General features: G+C 47.0%; 1 protein-coding gene and 1 non-coding gene across 2 annotated transcripts; both read right to left on the bottom strand.

Annotated features, from left to right (window-relative positions):
* Positions 1 to 1,269: 1,269 nt before the first annotated feature.
* On the bottom strand, positions 1,270 to 1,342 carry Trnav-cac (transfer RNA valine (anticodon CAC)). Its single transcript has one exon. It is a non-coding gene; the product is annotated as a tRNA-Val (tRNA).
* Positions 1,343 to 3,576: 2,234 nt separating this feature from the next.
* On the bottom strand, positions 3,577 to 12,213 carry LOC119455977 (alpha-tocopherol transfer protein-like). The gene is made up of 5 exons (XM_037717531.2): positions 11,832 to 12,213; positions 10,343 to 10,582; positions 8,158 to 8,351; positions 5,384 to 5,494; positions 3,577 to 4,825 (listed from the first exon to the last, which is right to left on the bottom strand). The coding sequence occupies exons 1-5, from the start codon at positions 11,986 to 11,988 to the stop codon at positions 4,595 to 4,597; spliced, it is 933 nt and encodes a 310-aa protein (XP_037573459.1). The 5' UTR covers positions 11,989 to 12,213; the 3' UTR covers positions 3,577 to 4,594.
* Between the last annotated feature and the right edge of the window lie 4,308 nt (positions 12,214 to 16,521).

Here is a 16,521-nt window from a genome sequence, read left to right on the forward strand (position 1 = left end):
CATTTATACGCAAAACGTTTTAGTTTTCGCGGCAAAGAATTTAAAAAATAAATCAATGCCTGTTAACTTAAGTTCACTTTCTTTTTTTTTTCGATGCTCGCGGCAGCTAACGTTCGGTGTCAAAAGTATAGCGTGACGTAGGGTGACGTGTTTCCTGTTGCCAGTTTTTGCCGAGTGTCCCCTCTTGTTGAATTTCTTTCTCTATGGAGCGACCAAGCGTCGGCGAAGGAGCCGTTAAACCCTCGCTTAGTCACGTGGTACCGCAGCTTCTGCGCAGCAGATCACGCGGCGTGACGTTACACCTGCCACAATTGCGCTCCGGCTGCTCCCGCTCCGGCGGCTCAAGGTCATTGCGACGCGATGAAAATGACCTTGCGAGACATGTCGTAGTAGAGCTTTCGCTCTAATATGATTCTACGGCTGGCACTCCCTCAAGGGCAAGGGAGCACGCGGGATTTCGTTTGACAATTCAGCTGTTGCGCAGTGCAGCGGTCTGACACTCTGAAAATGCGTTCTTCAGCGCGTGATCAATTTGCCGCGCTTGTCTGATCGCAGCGGCTAATCCTAATTAGCGGCCCTTTAGTAGTTCGAATCTTGCTTGCTTGCATGCTTGCCTCGGAAAGTACTCATACCCACTGTGGTGGATTGGCCAAGAATCGGGTAACTTAAGTAAATTATTACACGAGTCTAAAAACAAGCACTATCGAGAAATTTTGAATAGCAAGAAGAATGAAGTCAGATAAAATTCAAGAATTTAGCAAGGAAATCGTCCTGATTCAATAATATACCTCCAAACAGCTGCACCAACATCCTTATGATAATGTACCAGAGAAGAGCCTCCCAAAGAAAGAATATCGGGAATCGTTATATTCAATCCAGTAGCATAAAATTTTTCTTCTACAGGATGTTTTCTTAATGATGAAAAACAGCGACATGATAGGAAGGTGTGTTCTATTGTCTCATCCTCACCACGTGTACAAGAGCACTAGGAGGAGGGCGCCATACAAGATCGATGCAGATAAATGTTTAATGTAGTTATTCAACATCGAAATTTGGTGAACAGGACTTCTACTTTTCTATTACCGCAGACGTTGCTGTCCCAAGGAAATGGATGGTGTCGGTAATCAGTTAAATTTGTTCATCTTTTCACTGTGACGAGGTTTATGGGTTTCTTTTTTGTCTAGTCGCGTTGTGAACAGCTCACCCAAAGGGGAAATCAACAGTGCTCAACAAATCGTTAAAAAAAAGACGAAATAATTGAACAAAAATTGTTTCCGCCCGGGATCGAACCGGGGACCTTGCGCGTGTGAGGCGCACGTGATAACCACTACACCACGAAAACCAGTTGAAAGTGGCATCCTAGTGGTTGATGAGCACCGAGCGACTAGGTATTGCCATTTTCTGCATTCAGAACGTTTGGGTTTGAAGCAGTTACCTCCACTTTCCCTTACTTTTTTCTCTCTCTAGCTCTGTTTTTATTTTTGACCTTTTTTCGTTTTTTTTTTTTTCGTTTTTTTCTGTCATGGGATTCTTCTTCACTCAGTAATCTCAATAGCCGCTGTCTACGCTACGGCGCCCATGAGAGAGTGGTAGCTTTCTTGAATGCAACACCCCTGAAGCTGCTGCTACGCGTCAGAGAGACAGTCTTTGAAGGCAGCACCACACCTGCAATGGGACTCGAGCGAGGAACTACGGCACATATTCTCGGCTCATGGCAACGCACACCCTGTGCATTACACGCCACGACCACACTGCTGACGTTCATGCGGGCCACGAGCCTTAGCGAAACTTTGGAAATATCTCTATAGTGTATATATGCGTGTGTGTGACTGTATGTGCTGTTAAATTTTTATCTCTGTTTATAGCAAAATCATCACCCATCACCTGGAGCAGCATGTCAAGCGAACAGTCAGGCTAACATCTCCAGCATATTATTAAAGCTTGTATCTCTCTCACTCTCTCTCTCTCTCTCTCTCTCTCTCTATATATATATATATATATATATATATATATATATATATAGAGAGAGAGAGAGAGAGAGAGAGAGAGCGAGTCTTGAGTTGAGGATGCTCTTTGTTACAAATGGAGGGCCGCAAAACTGTCAGTACACACAGTGGACGAAAAGAAAACACGAAAGCACAGCCTCTTCTGGTATATTTATAAATGGTTGGTTACAGCTTTATTAGCATATGCTCTAGATGACACTCGAGTGTGTACACGTAGCCAACACAAAATCTCAACAGCCACACGAGCCAACATTGCCTGAGCCTCATCGGTAAACTTTACAAGCACCTGAAGAGACAGCAGAATGTGCTAGCGTAAAGGAAGTTCAACGCAACAAACACATTCCTGCAAAAAAATAATAATAATAATAATAATCGCGGACGACGATGGCAATTCGAGCTCGACGCGACGCGACAAAGTGACGATGACTGCGGGGAAGCCAGAGAGCGTAATTCAGAGACGATGGGTGCTCCGTTGTGCAGAAGTCACCTGTCCGTTTCAGTTACATCTGTGCTGTAAACCCTGTCGCAGTTCTTTTACGGAATCATTTCTACAACTTACAAAAAAATATAGGGGCAGCTTCACACTAAGTGGTGCGAAGACTGGGCAAACAGCGAAGCTGGTGGCTCTTCCCTAGCTTCAACTTTGCTTTCCTTTGCTTAACTTGGTTTGGCTTCGCCGGTTCTTAGCTTTAACTTTGCTTAACTTGGTTTGTCTTGGCTGGTTCTTAGCTTTGACTTTGCTTTCCTTTGCTTAACTTGGCTTGGCATGGCTGGTTCTTAGCCAAACTTAGCCGACCCCGAGAATCGGGACGATACTCGGGGTCGGCGCGTATAGTCTTCTAAAGGCTACTTTATAGTCCGATGTAGCGTTGACGTGCGAGCGCGCTCGGCACGGGGACGCCATGCCAGCGAAAGCGCAGCACTCTATATAGTCCGGCGCGAGGCGTGGCCGACGTATCCCTGTAAACCGACCCCTCTATATTCCAGCGCGTGCGCCGCGCCGCCTAAACGCATGCACATTTTATACGAAACTAGGAGTTTCAGGATGACACGAAACTGCGAACTCGCTGCACGTACCGCCACCAGTATCCATCAGCCTACATGCAAGCGCTTGCATGTAGGCTCCCTACATCAGCCCATATTGCTCGACGAGACGAGGATGCGGTCCATTCTGGGTGACGAGGCCAGCGCGAAATGCAGCACGTCACCTCTCGACGCCGGCTGCAGCCAGGGCACGCCGACGAACGCCGGATACGTCGGCCACGCCTCGCGCTGTGGCGAGGGTAATCTGGGAGAGGGTGGTAACCTCGCCGAGCGATGACGTCACGTGCATCGCCTAGCAACGCCTCGAATTTGGCCGTGTAGTACGAACAAAAACACTGCGCCTGGCGATTACGGCACCGCGCATTGCCTAGCAACGCCTCGCACAGAACAAAAAACTGCGCCTGGCGATTACGGCACCGCGCATTGCCTAGCAACGCCTCGCACAGCTGGTGCGAGGCGTTGCTAGGCAATGCGCGGTGCCGTAATCGCCAGGCGCAGTTTTTTGTTCGTACTACACGGCCTAACCAAGAGCTTAAACAGCTCAGCTGTCAAAAGTGAAATTTTGGCAGATAGTGCGGTTTTGCGCTATACTATATCAAGACTATCTGTCTTATACTTGATCTCCCTGAGCGTATGCCAAAAGCGTCTTGCGAACAAGTGCTGTCACTTCGGCGGTAATACTTTACCAAAGGATGTTCAAATGACTAGTGATTCTAGACAGTGTGGTCGTAACTCGAATGCCTTTTCACATGATATGGCGCCCATTGTTTTCATTGTAAGAAACACGCACGGGCGTAATTTCTGCGCAATGTGCACGATCGTCACACCAAAGAACCAAGCTCACTTTATAACATACCGCCATAAATGCCGGTTGCATAAAGTGAGATAATGTTGGTGGTAGATCAGTTCTGCATGAAATGCGCTTTGTAGAACAATCTTTATGAAAAAAATGAAAGAAAGTGTCATCCACCCGAGCACAGCACGAAGCACAAACGCCTTTCCACTGCGGTCGCTCTGCCACCTGAGGTAACCAGGAGGCTAGCAAACAGCAAACCTCAGAGCGAGGCCGCTTTGGGGGCTTCCGCAGAACTGATCTGTCATATTCAGTATCCCTCATCATACCGTATTGGTGAAGCAGCGCACTGACAAGGACAAAGTGGAGAGACCCAAGGATCTTGCGTCTCTCCACTTTGTCCTTATCAGTGCGCTGCTTCACCAATACGGTATGATGATGAATCACCAACTCGGCCACCTTTCTACATTACTGAACTTCAGTATCCCTGTCCATTGAGTTATTGATCAATTCGGCCTCGCTCTGCAATTTTCTAGCCTCCTGGTTAGCTCAAATGTAAGTGCGAACACCTCGCGGAAACGTTGGCTGCGGTTTCAATCTCGGATTTTTTTATTTTATTTTGCGGAGCTTTTTCATAAACCCGCAGGGGTTTCCTTTGTTGCTCCATGCTATTAGACGGGTGGATGTCAGTTCTCCCTTTCTAAAGAACGCTGTTACTTCTTTTTCACGGGCTTATAATTTTTTACGACGTTTACAGAAACGTTAGCTGGCTCTCAATCTCAGCCTCCGTGGCAAAGTCTTCTTTGTTTGTCCTCGTGTAGCCGTAGCTGCTGTTATCCCGATAGTCATCGTCGTAACCTTCCAGGTCGTCCCAGAAACCCTCGAAGTTGACAGGTGGCGCCTGACCATCGTACTCTTCAGGAAGAACCTTGGGCGGGATTTCCTTATGCAGTTCCTCAAACTTTTCTCCGTGAAGGATAAACTGCGTTGGAAATAACAATGCCGAGTGACGATGATACATATTGTAACGGCGCGTCTGTCACAATATCAATGTAATTTCGTCAACAGTTCAACACCGCTCTTTAACCGTATCAGCGGAACGGGTATTAAAGCAGTCCTGTAACATCTATTACCACAAAATGTGTGTGGAATGCGTCTAGTATAAAGGTAATCTCGAGAATTTTTCCAAATAAGAAGTTTTGTAACGTACCTTTTATAAGCGGATATATAGGCAGTCAAATGCGTGTACACGTTTTTTTTTTTTTTATTTTTTTTTTTACTGTTTACCCATCGCTATATTTACCCTGTGATGATCCACCCAAATACCACACATATATTTTTTTCCTTAATCTTGCCGCTACTTTATCGAGAGCCAAATATCAAGCAGCCTTCGATCACTATGCAACATGCTTTGACTTCTTCGCCGTTACGTAACAATGGCTTCTTTTCTCTCTCTCTTCCTCGCTTTCTTTTTTTTGCGATGTATTCTTTCAAGCAAATGACACGCCTACCGCTGCTGCAGATAACTTGATTCTCTCACCCTTTGTGCAAGCTTCGCCTTCAGGAAAGGCCGGATGAGCGTGAAGAACGTGTCGAACGCTAGACCTTGCTTCACATTGTGCATGGCCTTGAGTCGCATAGGCATACAATCCTGGAAAAAGGAAAACGCACAATCTCGTATTAATATTTTTTGCGATAGCAATTATATGGACACTTTCACCGGATTTCTGCCGTCGCCGTCGCCGTGAGGTTCCGTATAGATAAAATCTTCGCCGCGCGCCGTATGCCCGAGCGGAAGCGTGCGGGGACGCGCGCTATCACGGAGAGCGAACGCACTCATCTCCCACGCGCAAGCAAGGAAGCAGGAAGCCAGCGTCGGAGGGAGCGGGGGGTGGCGCACTTCTACTCTGCCAACAACCGCGCTCGTCGCTCGTCCGCACCATCTCTTATCTCTACACGGCTCTGACCTTTATGCGCCGTGCATTCGCCGCTCAGTTTCCGTTGAAGCGATAGACCGCACGTACCTTCGCCCGCTGCGGCGTATGCTTGCTGCCAGCGTTTTGACAGTCGTTGTCTGCAGTCATTCAGTGTGATCTATTCGTGTTTGTTTGTGCGCGCTCACACCACGCTTGTTCATTCAGTTAGTAATAGTCGGGCCACATTTTCCAACGGACGCTACACATGCAATGCTGCCCGGATCGGCAGTGCAGCGCTACAGGTGTGTCCCTTCGCACGCGCTGCCCACGGGAAGCGCTTCTCATCAACACCACCGTTTCACACGCGCCTTCTCGTGGTCATCGAGTCTCTCTTCATGTCGGTCTACTTACGCCGCAGCACACCTGCTTACTTAATCAGCTCATGTTTACTACAATTCATATTGCTACCAAAGCCGCTCACCTTACTTCGTATGACATTGCTGTGTTGCTATCGCATTCATTGCTTCGCCCTTAGAGCGAAACTGTGACATTTTTTTTCATAACGTCGCGAAAGCTGCAGTATAAATAGTAACGAGGTGCGACGCCCCAAATGCATCGGCGAAGGTGCCTTGAGTAAAGTATACTATATAGTCGAGCGTCGCGCTCCTCAGACATATTCGCCCTCCACCCATGCCACCCATTCAAGCTCCCGTCAGTGTTTCGCGCCTGTTCAAGACAGCTTAAGGATTTATTTGCCTTGTGGTTTATACATAACAGTTCACAGCCACATATTCGTCATCGGTAAGGTCGGAAAATATATGACAGCACGTTCATTTTACGAACACAGCAAGGTAATAACGTATTCAAGATCAGTACGAACATTGAAGCTTTGATATAGGCACCTTTTTCGTGAGATATTCCAAATTCAAGTACTTGTGATATGAGCCAGTGCAAAACGGGCCAACGTGGAATTGATAATTCGAGAATTATCAAATTGAATAATTTTTCAATATAGAGAAGCTACACGTGGGCAATGACAGGGAGCGTATATAGTGTACGGTGTTGTGGTGGTGCCTCACGCTTGCATTGACATGCGGCCGCCGCGGCCACGTTCACATCTCCAACAATGAGCTGAGCAGCAGAGGGTCATATGTCACTAAGGCACCACGGCGGTTAAGCGAAGTACGCCGAAAACCACTGATGTCTCTTACTCTGAGTTGATTGCGAATGCCAGAGTCGAGAAGAAGTATTGTCGCTATGCAAACACGGCGCGAAAACTGCAACGGCAAACTGAGCAGAACGCTGGCACCGGTGAACGAGCCTGACACCACTAACACCAAACACAAGCCGGGAACGGACGCGAATCTGACATCGCCGACACCAAACACCAAGCTGGTCAGGCTTCAATTGTTCACTTCGTCCCTTCGTTCATTCGTTCATTCCCTCGATTGTTTGTTTGACTTCTTGCTGGTTCGCTTGCTTGTTTTTTGTTGTTTTTTTTTAGCCTGGTACCGCCAACGCCAAGACTGTAAGGCTTCAGTTATTTGTTTGTCGCTTTGTTCGTTCGTTCATTCGCTTGCTGATTTGTTTGTTCGCTTCATTCTTTCTTTCTTTCCTTCTTCCTTTCTTTCTTTCTCTCTCTCTCTTTCTGCCACTGACAAACTGACTTGCTCCTACTGTCTCATCAAATGCAAGCCCCTGCATCTCCTTTAAAACAATATCATCGCTTTGCAAAGGTAGAATGCAGTTAATAGAGTAATATGCTTTCATACGGGACCACTCTGCGTGTTGCAAACACAAGCTGCCTTACTGGACATCCTAGAACCGTGCTTTCGGAAAATAAAACAAGATTGCCTTTGGCCCTCGTTTAAAGCATTAAGCAAACAAATCATGAGCTAATATCACTAATTGTTTGTTATTAAAATGAGCTCTTTAATTAACATGTTGGTCAAGAGTTTCAATGTGCAAATTAAAGTAAAGAAAGAATATAGCGCTTACTGGCTTTGTTTATTTAACTTTTTAAACATAAGCGAGTTTACATTATTGTACTGTACAGTCCCTGAGTGCAGCAGCAAAGCGTAATATAATAAAAACGGCGCAATATTATAATATTACAGACATTGGCACAGTCTTGTTCCGCAAGAACTTAATCGTAGATTCGCTGCAACGAGTTCCTACAAAAAGAGACAGGCAATGTTTTAATAAAACCAGCCATAGGAAATCTGCATCCCAATCGTCGCATTGAGAACGCCGATGGATATATCCTGACGAAAACTTCAGTTTCTAATTACGACTCTGGCAAGAGTTTCGGTAGTCACAACTTCCGCCTTACTAGGTTTTTTGTTATATAATTCAAAATAATTCAAACAATCTGCAAAAAGGCAAGGCCCATGCATACCTGCAGGTACTCAAAGCCTCTCCTGATCAGACCCACGTTAATGGCAAGCACTTTTTCCGCTGTGAAGCCACCATAGTCGAAGAGTATCACCATGCCTAGGGTTTGTGTCGTTGGGTCCTTAGCCAGGTGTTCTAAGCACAGCAAGATAGCCCGATGGACGTCCACGTAGGATGATTCCTCGAGCACCCACATACCTGGGAAGTGACATGGGGAAGACAAAAAAGTCGCCGTTTCGCCTGAAAGGCGAAGCATCGATTGCGATAGAAAATTTGTGGACAGCTATACGAAGTAAGGATGATGTCACGAACAAGCATGGTGTCACGTGCGCACAAGCAAACATGATCACATCTCACTCGATGGCCGCGGAAACTCGCTGTCAATACGCTGGAGTGAGGAAGCGCGGCAGCAGCAATGAGCGAATTGACCTTCGTGCTGCTTCTCGCATGAAAGCGAACTAAGCCGTGAAAACACAGTACACGGCGGACTGCGTCCCCGACGCAGCTGCCTTTCAAGATACAGTAGAACCGCCCCACCCTCCCTGTACATTACGAAGGGAGCATCACTTTATCACGACGATGGCAAAAATCTCGAGCTGATTGGTCGGCAGCCTTGGGCGTCCCACGGCAACGCAAGCGCAACATTCTAGTACGCACACTACTACAGGGAAGCTGCGGCCTTCAACTTTGTTATTATTTTTTAATGCTGCGTCAACGTAATGATGATACCGGCGGCGCATGACACGAAAGGCAGTGAAATTACCTATTTGAATAGAATTAAAAAGAAAAAAATATATAGACTATGGTTCCCGCCAGGGGAAAATTAACGTGGCCACTCAATCAAGTTATGCGGTCCACTGCATGTGGCCAGTCATCTACATCAGGCATGTTGACGTGTTTCACAATAGCAAGTTACGAGGTTACTGGCCGGAGTGCCAGTTGTAAATACTGTTGCTAAATCTTGATCGGTGTTTCAATTGATTAGCGATTCAAAACCAGGAAATGAATACCACACAGCGTCGTGTAGAAAAAGTTAGGAAATGTCTTGCAATTGACAAATTTAACTACAATCGCCAAGGAAGTCAGTCGCGTTACTTGACATAAATGCGTAGTCACGTGTTACTCTATGTAATTTGTTCCACTGCGCCTGGTTATTTTTACCGTCACCATAATTGTTTGCGTTGCTTTACATTCATCGCAATCATGAGCCTTAATCAGCTGTGCAATGCTCCCGATTCGTAAACGCTTCTCCATTCCTCACTGTGCATGAGACTTCAAAAAGCGGAGCGCACTGCCTCCCCGAGACTCAAGTGGCCACTGCGTTTCAATAACGTTTCTCGACAATCCCTGAACTAAATTTTCCCAACAGGACACTCGCAGAGTCTATTGGTGACTTCCTTTTAAGCAGTTCATCATCGAAGAAATTGCCAAATCGTGGAAGGGCGTTATTTAAAAGCAGTCTCTATTTCATCCGAGGGGCGGCGCTGTCTATATACGCAGAGGCGCTTGGGTTTAAAATGGACGCAAGCATCAACCGGTCAGCAATCGAGATAAGCAAGAGATGCTTAGAGTATTAGTAGAAAAAAAGCAGCGAAGAGATTGATACAACCTGATCTCTTCAGTCACAGGTAGCGGTATACAAGGTAGATATTGAGGAGAAAAAAAAAGATAATAGAAGAAGTACAAAAAATGCTAGATTAAAAAAAAAAACATGTATAGCATACCTGTATAAATCACGCAGGCTAGGTGACTATTTGTCACCGCGCCGTTTCAAATGCGATGCCATTAAATCCTCATCATCTCCATCATGGTTCGCAGGGAAGATACTGATACGACCGGATCCTTTACACTTACAGATATAGGTAGCGGTGCGAGGTAGATAGAGAAGTTTTGAGGATAAGAAAAATGATTAAATATATTTACACAATAATGGCATAATGAAAAGCATGTATAACATACCTGAGTAGCTGAAGCAGGCTATAGGTGAATATTTGTCACCGCCCCGTTCCAAAGGGGATGCCAATAAATCATCATCATCACCATGGTCTCGAGGAACAGGTTAAAGTCGAGGTCCATTTGTAAATATGGCGGATAACACATTTCCAAACAGAGTCGGTTGAAAGCCAAGCGCTCCTGTTGTCAGTGTTGCACGTGTAGAATTCGGCACAGATTTCATCGATGATACCTACCGGGTTTGAAATAGAAGATTCGTCGTCCGTGAGCATCCGTCTCTTTCATGACCATCATGAGCTTTCTCGTAGCTGGGGACACCTTGGAAGGCAGGAAGTCGCGGAACACCGGCCCGCTGGTGTTCCGGATCTTGTAATAGTTCTTCACGCTGCGCAGGGCCGCCTCCACGTTGTACTTGCGCACTCGCAGGAACCTCAGAAGAAAGTGCGCATCCTTGCGCGTGTTCAGGTCCTCTTCCTCTGCCGTAGAGTATACGAAAACGTGTTAACTTAATAGACTCCAAATGAAGTTAAGCATGTTAACACCTGAACGGTAAGGGTCTGCCAGTGCTCAAACACCAGCGCGAGCGAACGGGAACAAATAGAGACGCAGTAGTAGCAGCAACAATGCTGTATATCTATGTGCGCCTTTACTTTCGCGTTAACTATCAGATAAACCAAGCCAATCAAATCAGTTGTATTCTCCCGTGCAGGCGGAAACGTGATATCGGGCTGAGCTGCATACGTAGCTTGACATGCTCAAAACGTCTTACGAGGCACAATTACAAAAAAAAAAAAAAAAAACTAAGACTGAACTAACATGCGAACACTGTAAATGGAGGCAATTTGATTTCAATCTAAAAAAAAAAATACAGGAGTAAGGACAAATTCAGTATTTTTCTGCACATAACGTAAATACGATATAAAACAGAGAACGTTTAACATAACTTATGCCGAATATCCTACCTCGACACAATGTTTGAGCAATGATTTTTCCGTCAGAAATATCCTTATCTACAGCACCATAGGACTTCACGTTAAGGACTAGAATGCCCACCACTTTCTTGCGATTCAAAATGACATTCGATATCCGGTGAAGCCTACTGTCACATTATCACAAAAAGCTGAAGAAGCTAGCTTGTTAAACTTTCATGAGCTAAACCTATGATATATATGTCAAGCAGTTATACATGTCCATTAGACGGATAATTGCTGCCTAATTTTTTGTTCTTCTCCAAGGCTTTGTGTCTCCGGCTGGGTCTGCTTCGGCGAGTCTGGTTCGACAGGCGCGTGCTCGAATTCTGCAAATGCATGATTTGGCATGGTAGTCGGACATTTTTATCACACTGTGTTTCTTCAGCTTTCTAAAGCAATGGGCTATAGAAAACATCAAGAAATTAATTAGCGCAACAGTAACGACGCCTACGGCAACATTGTCAAGGTACATGGCTGCGCGCCGTTCGCAACGCCTCGATAAGTTATAGCAAGGAAACTTTCTTTTGTGAGGCCTCACACCAGCGGTATGCGATTGGGATCGGGAAGACAGGTGCATCGCTTGCAACTACTTGCGCCGCTGACCTAGAATTCTACAACTGCAAAAATTATGACAGCAAGGGCCAAACCTGACTTCCTGCTTGCGGTTCCTTCCGAGCCTTCATCAAAGCCATAGAAGGTTACGTTGCTCCATCCTAAAATGTAATCTGATCCGGGATATCGATTTTGATCTCACCTGATAAAAGCTGGAGAAGCTTCGCAAGAGATTCCTTCCTCCGAGCAGGAGTCTCTCCGAGCTCATCTTCAGCGATCTGTTGAAGTCTGAACGGAAGTGCTTCTTCCGATGTGTCGAACACGTCCTCCACAGATTTCTTCGTATACACACCAGTCATCTCTGTAAGCGAAGTCCCGCGACGTGTAAACTATAGGCTCGCGTTGACGACACTGCACCGAAGCACCGCCACTGTACTGTCAAAAAAACGATGCCGACCTTCTCTCTACGCGGAGAAAGTGGACGCAGAGAGGCGGGGCAAACGGTGTGGCCGAGTTTTGCGCTCAACTGCTCGCAAACCGGTTGCCACGAGTCCAACGAAAGACGCGCCAACCTTGAACACGACGTACACATTCGCTCGTGCGCGAGTAAATGGCCACTGTTGCCTTGAAAGCAGCAAACATTGGTATCATTGTGGTTTTCATCTCCGCTTGGTGCAGTTACTCGCTCGACGCTGAGAAAGAAGGATGACGCAGTTAACTGTGCCGTGCTGCTGACTGCAATACACGCAAATGCGCCACTTAATGACCACTTTGCGTGTTGGCACCAGTGTATATGCTTCTCGCCATGTTTTGGGGGTGGTGTCCCTGAAACTACGAATAGCCGTAAGGCCGGTTGGCTAGCCTGTGCGCAGGGTCACACCTGCGTGACCTAGTGCTCTGCTATACGTAAGAACACGTTCCGGAATTGTAGCAGTACTTAACTGTGGCATTGCGATTCAAGGAGGGGCGTCAGGCAAAACGCTTGTTTTTTGTTCCTCCCGATCTTGTTCTTGTCTGTGTTTTCCATGCCACTTCATTTGGTTTTTCTCCTGTTCAATTTATTCTCCCTGTGCTTATGTTGTGCCACTTCCGCATGAGCGTGATTTCAGAGCATACTAAGAAATCATGATTCGATGTGAAAACACGGCAACTTTCGCATGTGACTAGATAAATAGCTATACCGGGATTTCCTACGAGGACTTTATGTAACATTTAAGAATAGCCTTTCTGAAATAAAAGGACGGTTCCTTCGGAGGCCGTAAGAGGTGGCGATCACGTCGTAATTTGTCTCTAATTAACATACATCAAATAAACAACTTTCACACATTTCGTTTCCGAGGGCTCATCGTAACTGGGAAATTGAAGCAAGCCATATCAACTTTTGGATCTGGAAAAATGCGATTACCCGCGCAACTGTGGCACGACGAATTTCGCCTATCAGAGCTCCCGAAACCGAAACTGGGAGACTGCAGCGAGCGCAAAGCGGCGCCCCTCGAGACGACGTTCTGCTTACGTCGCAGCGGGCAGCCAGCGTGCTCTGATGGCGAAGATCACGGAGCCGCAGTGCGCTGGCTTCCCGCTGCTGGGTGACCGTGTTTCAGAAACCGTGTTTATAGAGACAGCTATATATGCATTATGTAGCCGTGTCTCGCTTTTAAATCCACTCGCAATGTTCTTAGTTCATTCGAAAGCTTCTGAAAAGGCACGTTCAACTGCCGAGTGGAGTCCTACAAAACCGGGTCTCCATATAAGTAGCGTAACGTAACGTGATCCTCATTCTGCCAAATTTTAGTGGTCCTCAAGAGCAAACAGGAAAATATAGGAGGTATACATTAGAATACATAGAACCGAGCACTTGAGGATATGAGGAGGAGGAATAAACTTTATCTGTACAAATGAGATGACGGTGGAATCGTCCGAGGTGGGCGGCGTCCCTAGTCCAGGATGCCGTGGGCCTGAGCCAATATAGCTTGGCCCCAAGGAGGTTTTTCTTGGCCCTGCCCACCAGACGATGCTGGTCTTCAGCTCTCGGGCTTGTCAGCTGGGCCTCCCACTGCTCGACGGTTAGTAGGATACGTACGTGGCGTGCAGCAGGGTGCCGTGCGGGAATGTGCCGGTCTGTAGTTTCCAGAACATCACCGCCTCTTCTCTGGTCAACTTGGGATGCGGGGTTGGGTAGGTCCTCCAACCCAGTCTGTAGTGACTCAGGATATCGGTGTATCATTTCGGGACACCATCGTGTGGGTCTACCAGGGCTCGTGAACACGGTGGGATAGACCAGAGACTGTGATCTCGGGCAGCGGCTTGAGCCGCTAGATTACTAGCCAGGCACTAGTGTCTCGAAACCCAGACAATGTACTCGTACAAAATTGTCCAGTTTCTCGAAGATGCTCAGCGCTTGTTTGGAAGTGCGGCCCTTTTGGTAATTTCAGCATGTTGTTTGTGAGTCCGTGATGATTATGATGTTCTCTTCGTCTCGCTTTCCCGTCGTGGCCGCCAGGGCTATGAATCGGAATTTTTAAAGGACCTGTGACAAATATGTTAGTGTAAGTGACAGAGAAAGTCATTGAAGTTGGAGTGAAGATAAATTTCGGGAAGAAACTCTGAGAAAGTCGACGCAGGACCGAGTATGAGTGTTTCGAAAATGCCAGAGTGAAGACGAACTCTGTGCACACGTGAGAGAAGTACGGCGTGGAGAAACGACTTCTTTAAGCTGGTGTTTCTCAAGTAAATCCTGAGTCTGTCGTTCTGTTTAATAACCTACCGTACACCTACCAACCTACATTTCCTCTAGCGCGACTTCAGCTGACGACGCGTCGAATTCAAGATCCCTTCACCATAACGATTTGTATATTGCGTACTCCTAAGACCCCATACGTGTCGTTCACAGAACCGTCGCTGAGCGTTGCGCTGAGCGCAACAGTCGCTAATCGTCGTACTGACCTTTTTGAGTGAAGACAAGAGATAAAGAGAACCGAAAGAAGCTATCCGGATATATGCAGCTGACCTTATTACGTATGAACAGGTGCTAGCAGTAGACGAACCGAGAAACGCTCTTACATGCTACATTTAACACCGCAGCAGCGCTCAAGGTTAGTGGAACGTTGAATTGACGAGTGTAATAAAAACATGGTATACTAATTTTTTTGTTTCTGAAAAGTAAGAAAATAGAAAAGCGTAGAATTATTTCATTCTACCGGTGATGACATATGGGGCATGTGTGGAGGCAACAACAACATACGGGGCAGACACTTGGAGGTTGACAAAGAAGCCTGAGAACAACTTAAGAACCACGCAAAGAGCGATGGAACAAAAAATGTTAGGCGTAACGTTATGAGAGAGGAAGAGAGCGGTGTGGATCAGAGAGCGAATAGAGATAGCCGATATTGTAGTTGACATTGAGAGAAAAAAAATGGAGCTGGGCAGGCCATTTAATGCGTATACAGGGGAGATAACCAGTGGACCATTGAAGTTACAGAATAAGCGCCAAGGGAAGGGAAGAGCAATCGAGGACGGTAGGAAATTAGGTGGGAAGATGAAATGAGAAAATTTGCAGGCGCAAGTTGGAATCAGCTAGCCCAATGCGGGGGTAAATGGAGATCGCTGGGAGAGGCCTTCGTCCCGCAATGGACATCAAAATAGTCTGATGATGATGATTATTATATTTTCTTAAAGCGCTTTACTAACCTAGTCGAGCCGAGTTTCGCGGTCGCCAGCAATTTGACCTTCATTTGACCGCAGCTGCACCGTAGCCTTGGCAAATCACGTGACTCGCGGCGCCGAGCTCCGCCGCCGCCGCCGGCTTGGTGCATGCGCTTTCCACAGCTGGGACGCCGCCTGACCACGTGACTCGCCGCGCGCCTGGCTAAGAGGAGCGCCGCGCTCGCCTACGAAAAAAAATTGTCAATGCTGGGGCTCCAATGGCTGGCTCCTCAGGACCTTATTAAAGTTCCTTGTCTGTTTGTCTGCGAGCTTAGCCATGGATGAGAGCGAGGCTTTCTATGAGCGTTGCGCGAGAGCGGGAGGCTTTGAGCCGTCGTCGGCAAGCGGCGTCTTACCACCCCGCTGCACTTCCCCTCAAGACCAGCGGCGGATCATCTCCAGTGCTGTGAGGGATTGCGCTCCAAGGGCTCTCCTTCGCTTTGTAAGGGTGCCTCCTTACAGTAAGGGAGCACACAAGTGCCATGTATGGGGCTTCGCCCCCACCATCAATGGCAATAAAGGTTTCTACCTCCATCGCTTCACTGGAGAGGGTCCGGAATGCCAAGCGCGCGAAGCTAGCATCGGAAACTGAGGAAGAGCGAGCCGCTCGGCCTGCGAAACGCCGGAAGCGGGACCACAACCGTAGACAAAGGCAGGCTTTGGTCGAAAAAAAAAAAAACAAGCTTTCGCTTTGCATTACCAGGGTTAGCTGAGCTGAACCGCAGTAATTTTTAAGTTGTTCTGAATGCATCCAAGGGTAACGCAGTGGCTGAATGGAGACTGACCTTTGAGTTGATCCAACAGCCTGAATCCTAAAAGAGAAAATCACAAAAGCGGATTAGTGTTTGCTCTGCCTATGTCTCCCTCCGAAACGCAGTTTCGTCAGGTGGATGGTCCACTTCATTGATATTCAACGCCCATTACTGGCAAGTCTTTACAGCACAGGCATGTGTTACATGAACCCAGAATGCCCACACGTGGCCTTCGAAATGACGCGCGGTGTTTGTGCCCTCCTCGATCTGTGAGGCCATGGTCCGCACAACACTAGCAGACCTTCTATGTGGATCAGCGTGTCTGCTTTCGGGTAACCCCGCCCCCTCCTGTCAAAAGTGATATAGGTGTTAATAAATCAATAAAGCTTGATAAACATCAGAGTGGCTGGCTTTATGAACCGATATTTCAATAAGCTT

The sequence above is a fragment of the Dermacentor silvarum genome, chromosome 6, assembly GCF_013339745.2.
Source record: "Dermacentor silvarum isolate Dsil-2018 chromosome 6, BIME_Dsil_1.4, whole genome shotgun sequence".
Classification (NCBI taxonomy): Eukaryota; Metazoa; Arthropoda; class Arachnida; order Ixodida; family Ixodidae; genus Dermacentor; species Dermacentor silvarum.

Bases quoted from the DNA above. Each gene is read 5' to 3' on its own strand.
- LOC119455977 (XM_037717531.2), bottom strand. From the start codon at position 11,988: ATGACTGGTGTGTATACGAAGAAATCTGTGGAGGACGTGTTCGACACA. The intron at 5,495-8,157 runs GTATGCATGGGC...TCCTTTTTCCAG, and splicing joins GAGGCTTTGAGTACCTGCAG to GATTGTATGCCTATGCGACT. The intron at 4,826-5,383 runs GTGAGAGAATCA...TTTCCAACGCAG, and splicing joins AGGCGAAGCTTGCACAAAGG to TTTATCCTTCACGGAGAAAA.